Source organism: Nelusetta ayraudi, unplaced genomic scaffold (assembly GCF_046127955.1).
Source record: "Nelusetta ayraudi isolate G7.1 ecotype Tasmania unplaced genomic scaffold, CSIRO-AGI_Nayr_v1 ptg000015l, whole genome shotgun sequence".
In the NCBI taxonomy this organism is placed as follows: domain Eukaryota; kingdom Metazoa; phylum Chordata; class Actinopteri; order Tetraodontiformes; family Monacanthidae; genus Nelusetta; species Nelusetta ayraudi.
In genome coordinates, this window is record NW_027466065.1 from 1,508,033 (window position 1) to 1,515,658 (window position 7,626).

The 7,626-nt window shown below is 48.9% G+C and overlaps 1 protein-coding gene across 1 annotated transcript; it reads right to left on the reverse strand.

Moving 5' to 3' along the window:
- Nucleotides 1–4,329: 4,329 nt before the first annotated feature.
- LOC142886267 (delayed-rectifier potassium channel regulatory subunit KCNS3-like) lies at nucleotides 4,330–7,464 on the reverse strand. Its single transcript, XM_076023282.1, has 2 exons — nucleotides 7,333–7,464; nucleotides 4,330–6,572 (listed from the first exon to the last, which is right to left on the reverse strand). The coding sequence occupies exon 2, from the start codon at nucleotides 6,537–6,539 to the stop codon at nucleotides 5,214–5,216; it is 1,326 nt and encodes a 441-aa protein (XP_075879397.1). The 5' UTR covers nucleotides 6,540–6,572; nucleotides 7,333–7,464; the 3' UTR covers nucleotides 4,330–5,213.
- Nucleotides 7,465–7,626: the final 162 nt, after the last annotated feature.

The window sequence follows — 7,626 nt, forward strand, 5'->3', positions numbered from 1 at the left end:
TTCTTTTCCACACGCTTTAACTGTTTGAAATGGCTCAAAATAAAAACAGCAATATGTATAGCAGTGTTTGTTAATTTAAATCAATGATGATAATAAAAAAAATAATAATTTTCAACCTGAATTTGGTCTGTCTTGATTTTTCTTTTTTTGGAAATTAGAGGGAGAGAGAGAGAGAGCGAGAGTTTTGGAGACAAACCTTGGTCAGGCATTTATATGTCTGACCAAGGTTTGTTGACCGAAACGTTGCTAGATTATTGAAAAGGAAGAGAGCTGAACAGTGTGCGGGAGCGTTTTCTTGATTTTGTCTGACTCCTCGGTGGCGCCTTTCTCCAACGCACCGGTTTCTTTGGGAGTGCTGAGATTCCTTTATGATTTTTTAGAACGGAAAGAGATTTTTTTTTATTTATTCCAAAAGCAACAAAATATGTTGCCTTAAATATGTTGAAACTGTTAAAGGTGATTCCAAAATAATCACCTGAATTGTAGTGATATATTTGCATATTAACAAAAATATTTTCTATTTGGTTTAAAAGCTTATATATATACATATATATATACATATATATGTATACACATATATATATATATATATATATATATATACATATATATATGTATACACATATATGTATACACATATATACATATATATATGTATATACATATATATATATGTATACACATATATACATATATATATATATATATATATATATATATATATATATATATATATATATATATATATATATCCAGCAGATTTCAATATGTATTTTGCATCAGATTTGATACCAAACACATAATGAAATTTAGCTGTGGAAAAAAGGTTGTTTGGCTTTTAAAGAAATGCTGCTTCTAACCAGTAGAGGGCGGTATAGGTTAGACACTGTGAAGGTGACTAAACTGCTATAATCTCACTGATTCACCATGGTGTTAAAACTGGCCTTTGTGCGTTTACAAAGTGTTGAATAGAAGTGATCCTGTTATTTTTCTCCTCTTCCATTCATGCATTACTGATGATCTGTCCAGATGAAGCTATGCCTTATATCATATATACTATAAGTATAAGTAAGTAAAAGTAAGAAAAAACAGCACCGTGTAGTGATAACGTTCAAACATTTGTTTATATTTGGACGTGTTGGTTCCTGTTTCTCAGGCTGGAACGTAGAAACTGTTTAGAATTGATGGGCTTTGACTGCCTCCTTGTGGCCATTAGGAGGCAGGTACGTGTTTCAGGTTTATCGTCTTGTCAACAGAAACGTTAACAGGATTGTCTCTCAACTTCTTGATTTCACGTTTTAGTGTTGGGGCCTGATTGATAGTGACAGTGACCACGGCAGTAAAACGCCGCTGTCTTCCTTCCTTCCTTCCTTTTCTTCCTCAGGAAGTTACAGACCTGCACAACACGACTCACCTGCTTGCAGTGAAGACGAAAGACACTCCTCCACCCTCCGCCTTTTCCCCTAAGTGTTTATTGCTGCCTCCTGGGAGTGTATTGATGTGGCGTTTCTTGGTGGAGCTGCAAACAAATGTTATGCTAGCAGCCTGTGTGGGCGCCGCTTTGTTTGCATTTTAAACAGACGCTCTCAGTCAAATCAGTGACACCTTCCTGTTTCCTTCCTTCCAGCTCACTCGTGCGGCCTGCTGCTCTTCCTCTGTTTGCCCGCAGTGTCGCACGGCTCCGGTGACGCAGTGTAAAATTAAAAGAAAGAAAAAAAGAAGAAAAAAAAAAAAGAAAATCACGTGCCGTGATTGTGTGTCAGTCGTCGATATCTGCGGTGCAAGCGCGACATGAAAGCCGGGCCAGAATCTGTGGGGTGTCTGGAACTGCTGAGTCAGGAAGTTCATGTGATCGCGAGTGAGAGAACAAAAACAACAACATGCTTTTATATCTTATTTTCTTCCTTGCGATGCAGATTATGTTTCAACCTCTTATCTTGCAGCAGGCCACAACATGTCTAAGGTAAAGTGAAGCAAGTGTGATACCTGAAGCTGAGGGTCACAAAGACAGCTGAGGTACATTTTGAAAATGTTTTGCTAATAGTCTTTTTTTTTTTTTTTTTTTCACGGAGTAAATGATCTGAATGGAGGACTTTCATTTCATTTGCAGTGGATAATCTGTTTCCTCCCCTGTAGTTTATGGCTGTTGTTAACTTTAGTGGTTGAATTCAATGAAAAGACTTTATTATTTCCAGCCAAAACAAATTTGGCTAATAAACTGAACCGGCTGATCATTGTCTTGTATTGGGTGCACCGAGAACGATGTCTGCAGAATTTACAGGCCGCTGTGGCTCTCCGAACCCAACAAGCGAAGCACCGACTCGCTTGTTGAACCACTGTGCTACACAAAGCAGACAGAAATTCAGTTATTTTAATTCAATCAAGGACGCAACAGTCAGTAGATCACCGTTTTCCTCTCAGCATCCACAGCAAATCAGCATTATTGCACAAAGTAAATGAAGTATTTCATGATGGCACCGCAGCATGAAAAAGCTGTAATAAATGAGAACCTGTTTAATTGTTTACTTAAAAATTAATGATATCTAATTTAGCCACTTTTAGCTCTGCATCCCGTGCAGTAGAAACGATCCTACAGTTCTAATATTTTAGATCCTTCCTTAAGTTTTGGAAGGATTAAAATCCAAATCTTTTATTATCTCTTTTTATTGCAGATGCTAAAATTCAATAAAAAAAAAAAAAAATTAAAATTTAAAAAAAATGTATTTAATATGGAATTGAAAAAAAGGAGGTATGAAATTATGAAATACAAAATTGATAAAGAAGTGTCTAATTTAAGTCTTTCTTCTAATTAAATTGTGAACTTCATAATTCATAATTATGTTTGTTTCATTATTTCCAAGCATAAAATGGGAGGACTTTTCTGACGCTCGCAGAGTTGCGTGGTTATTAGCCTAATGTGCTGACTCACTCTTGCGTCGTGGAGCGGAGAGCGCCCGGCCTCCCTGTGCTGAGCGAGCTAAAGGCCGACGAGCCCACAGGGGTAATTAAAAGGAAATTGATTTCAATCGCAGCGTGTAGCTGTAAAAGGCAACAAGGCAAATCAAACTGGAGCCCCGGCGGAGTTGAGACGTGCGGCCGGCGAGGTTTAGACCGCCGCCCAGGTGTTCATCCGGGGGAGGGGGGTCGGGGGGGAGGGGGCCTAGAGAGTTGAAGATGTCCTGCTGATTGTTGGATGCAGTTGCTTGTCCGAAGGTGTTTTTTTTTCCCTTCTTTTTTTCTCTTACGCTTGCAGCCAACGCAAACACTCATCACATGCAGTGTGTTGTGTGACCAAACGCAGTCAGCGCGACAGAAAACGACGTCCAATTAGCAGGTCAAGCTGGATGAGAGTCGACAGAGGCTGCGACCCCTGACCGACCTGTTGCCATACATTGATTCTCCTGCCGCGCTAATCTTCAGGCCCCGCTCTCTGTTTGCTCTATTCTCACCCTCGCTTCGGTCTCAAAATGCATCGTAGCACTCAAAGAGTTTGAGAAGCGCCTTTCTTCCGGGTCCGCCTGCCTCTCCTCTCTCTTCCTCTCTTTTGTCCGCATCTGCTGCGGAACGTTAGTATTCTTTGCCATTCGTCGCAGCAGCTTTGGCCGTGTCCCTGTGAGAGCGCCGAGCCGCCCGCCCGCCCGCCCGTCCTTCAGCCGCCCAGAGATTCTGCTGACGTGCTGCAACTCTCCGCCGACGGACCCTGACGCCTGAGGCTGCCTATTTTTTATTTTTTTTTTTTTTTTGGGGGGGGGGGACTCCAGCGAGGCGCCGCAGTCCTCTGACGTCCGCTTTGGCTTCCGAAGAGTTTGGCGTATTTTTTTCCTCTCGCGCCTCCCCACAAACTGGAGCGTTGATCGAAGCCCAAAATCTGATTGTCCCGTCGTAGCGTCGACCTCGGCGTCCTTCGGAGGGGCTGGTTGGTCGGCCGCGTTCCTATCGATCAGCCCGTTTCCTATCTGCAGAAGATGCCAGAGATAAAGGCCGACGAGGGTTCTGTTTGGTGCGGCGCAATCCGGCAGGGCAACGCCGCCGCTTCCTGGCCCACTTCTCCTGATCCGAGCCCCCAGAGACTGACTGACCGAGGTCAGCGGCTTTCTTTGACCAGAGACAGAGGCCAGATGAGGCCTGAAGCAAGCAGGGCCACACCGGTGACAATGACTCACAACAGACTCACGAGGTTTGACTCTCTGAGCGAGGCTTGATCGAGAGTTTTTTTAATGGTTTCGAATGCGATGCTACAGTGAAGGCTTTTTTAGCTTTTCTGTGGGAGTGCCTCGGAGTTTCTCCTGCTTTTGCTCCTTCTTGGGTTTTTCCCATCCAAAGTGCAAGTCCTGAGTCCAGCAAGCACTCCCATTTTGGCTTTTCTAATGACTCACAACAGACTCACAAAGAGCCCTGAACTCTGCTTTGTCCGGAGAAGCTGAGGTGGAATTTCTACTTGCTGGGAATTTCAATTCAAAGTGAACGACACACGAGAAGCAAGCCCCAGTGTTCGTCTTCTCCTGGTGCCAAGACGCCGTCCAGGTCGGCGGTGCCGCCCATCACCGAGGAAACCGACCGACAGTTCGACACTTTCGATCTCTACCGGTTTTTTGGGTTTTTTTGGGGGGTTTTTTGCTCCAGATTTAAACGACTGGAAAGACTCGGACGCAGCTCCGCTTGGACTTCCAAACGCAAACACTCCCCCTTAAAGTGGTGTATTCGCATTATTATTCTCTCTACTTTGGCTGAGGAAAAAAAAGCATCAACTTAACGAAACGTTTAATGTGGCAGTACTGGAGTTTTTGTTTTTTCCCCCAAAGCTTCTGTTTAACTCTTTAAAGGTCCAGTGTGTAAAAGTTTTAAGGAAGACGCCCTGACAGTGCATTTCATATTCGAGGCAATGTCAGGCGGCTTCTTTAAATGCTTCAGACTTGAAAATTGCGGCGCAAGATAGCAGCTAACTCGGATGCTAGCAAGACCCTTATTGCTCTATGTGCATTCTTATAAATATAAGAACCATTCTAAGGGTAGGAAAAGCAAATGACTTATATTGTACTGCGAGTTTGCTCTTTGGTTAATGCATTACATAGGCAGCATGTTAAGCCTTTACCAATATAAAAATGGTAAATCAAGCCAGATTTCACACACTGGACCTTTAAATGCAAGCAAATCACAAGATGAGGAACCACGGATGCACTTTGTACGACTTCTGGCTGTGAGTTCTGACGTAATCAGCTCCGCTGCTGCCGCTGCAGCTGTTGCCGCTGCTGCCGCTGCCGCCTGTGGCCGAGGCGTCTCTGTCTCTCGTAGAACTTGGAGAACTTATTGAAGATGTTGGTGATGGGCAGGGCCACGATCAGCAGGCCCGACACGATGCACAGGGTCCCGATCAGCTTGCCGGCGAGCGTGACGGGCAGCGTGTCGCCGTAGCCCACGGTGGTCATGCTGATGGTGGCCCACCACCAGCCGGCGGGGACGGTGTGCAGGCTGGACTCTCGGCAGTCCCGCTCCACAAAGCAGATGAGGACGGAGAAGAAGGCGATGCCGATGGACAGGAAGAGCACCAGCTGGCCCACCTCGCGGGCGCTGTGGCACAGGGTGGCGCCCAGCGAGCGCAGGCCGGCCGAGTGGCGCGCCAGCTTCAGCACGCGGAAGACGCGCATCAGCCGCAGGATCTGCACCACCTTGCCCACGTTCTCCAGCTCGGGGCTCTCGCCCTCGGCCGCCGCGTCGCACAGCGCCGTCACGTAGAAGGGCAGCACGGACACCAGGTCGATGAGGTTGAGCGGGCTGCGCAGGAAGCCGGCCAGCGACGGCGCCACGCACAGCCGCAGCAGGAACTCGGCCGAGAAGAAGACCACGCAGAAGAGCTCGAAGAGGCCGAGCGCCCGGTTCTCCGTCTCCCGCCGGCGGAAGTCCGGCATGCTGTTGACGCACATGGCCACCACGGAGGCCACGACCATGCCCAGCGAGGCCACCGCCATGGCCTTGGCCGAGCGCGAGTGGCCCGGCTGCTCCAGCCGGATCCACACGCTGCGGCGGGCGGCGCCGCACCAGGACCCCCGGAAGGCTTCGGCGCCGTCGCCCAGGCCGGACCGCTTCTCCTCGTCGTCCTCGGCCAGCGAGTCCGAGTCCGAGTCCGGCGCCTCGTCACTGCTCTCGTCCCCGTCGGCGTCGGCGGCCAGCAGCTCCTGGAACTTGTCGCTGCAGCACCGGTCCAGGTGGCGCTCCTTGATGCCCCAGTACTCGATCTCCTGGTGGAAGGAGACCACGCACAGGCCGTCCACCAGGTGCATCTTGCCCGTCAGGTAGAAGTTGAGGACGTGGCAGAAGAACGAGGGGCTGCGGTCGAAGTAGAACTCCATCTCGGAGGCGACGAAGTCGTCGCACAGCTCCAGGACGGCCTCCCGGGAGCGGCAGCACAGCAGGCGGCCCAGCCGCGTCTGCGGGAAGCGCCGCAACACGCTGTGCTCCAGGCGCTGCCTGAAGCCGCCCACGTTGACGTTGATGAAGCAGTCGCCGGGTCTCGGCCGCTGGAACACCTGCCCGTACACCATGGTCGGCTCCCGGACGGAGGATCTCAGAGGCACCTGGAGGAGACCAGACGGCGGTGTTAGCTCACCGCTTCACCACCTGACCTCGGCGCCCCCCCACCCCCCACCACCCCCCACCGGGGGAGTAGCGTCGTGTTGCATCTTCTTGGGTGTCTGTGAGTGACACTGCGGTACAAAGCACAAATCACCTGCTGAGACGCCTGATAGCCTACGGCCGGCCTACATTTGTGTTTGCGCCGCACCAGGCGACACTGCAGCACTTTGCAGGCACCACCTTCAAAATAAAGTGATGGTGCGTGTGCGGCGTGTGTGTTTAAAAGTGTTCTGATTCACTGGGAAAAAAGTCAAACCTTGGCACGACACCAGTCAGCTCCTATAGACCCTATAGATCTGCATCAAAACACGCACGCACGCACACACGCACACACACACGAGTGTTGCCAACATTTGACAAACATTGACTCAGCAGTAACCACGACCCGCCGCCGTCAGTGTATTGTGTTACACACCGGCGTTTCACATTGCAGCGGATGCAACGGATGAAGCAAGGTCACACTTGACACGCAGGGTTAAAAGTTGCTGGTCGACATGTGAAGGGCTGGAAAAACCCCAATAGACTTTTAAACAACAACAACAACAACAACAACAACAACAACAAACAAATGAAGTAAAGTCAAACGTCAAGTTTCGCCGAAAAGACCAAACACAGTAGAGTGATGCCAATTAAAATACACGGTCACAGCTGAGTTGTGACGGAACCAGGAAGGGAATGAGCGCAGGAGGGGTCCACGGTTACCTGCTGTCCATGTGCGGGTGTCTGGCGGCCGGCGACAGGGGGGCTCGGTTCGGCGGAGCCCGGAGCGGCGGAGGGTGCAGCGGTGAGGAGTTGGTGGAGCGCTGCGAAGGGCGGGACGGAACTGAGCGCGGATCGAGCAAGCCGAGCGCGCGCGCACTCACACACGCACACACGAACATTTGCGCCACTGACTACTGATTTGTCCCTCCTCCTTCCTCGTGAATTCACCCCTCCCTCCTTAGAAAAACAAACAACAACACAAAAAAACATCAACAACAACCACTAAATTAAATA

What these genes read in the sequence shown, in the direction of transcription:
- LOC142886267 (XM_076023282.1), bottom strand. Translation starts at nt 6,539, where the DNA reads ATGGTGTACGGGCAGGTGTTCCAGCGGCCGAGACCCGGCGACTGCTTC.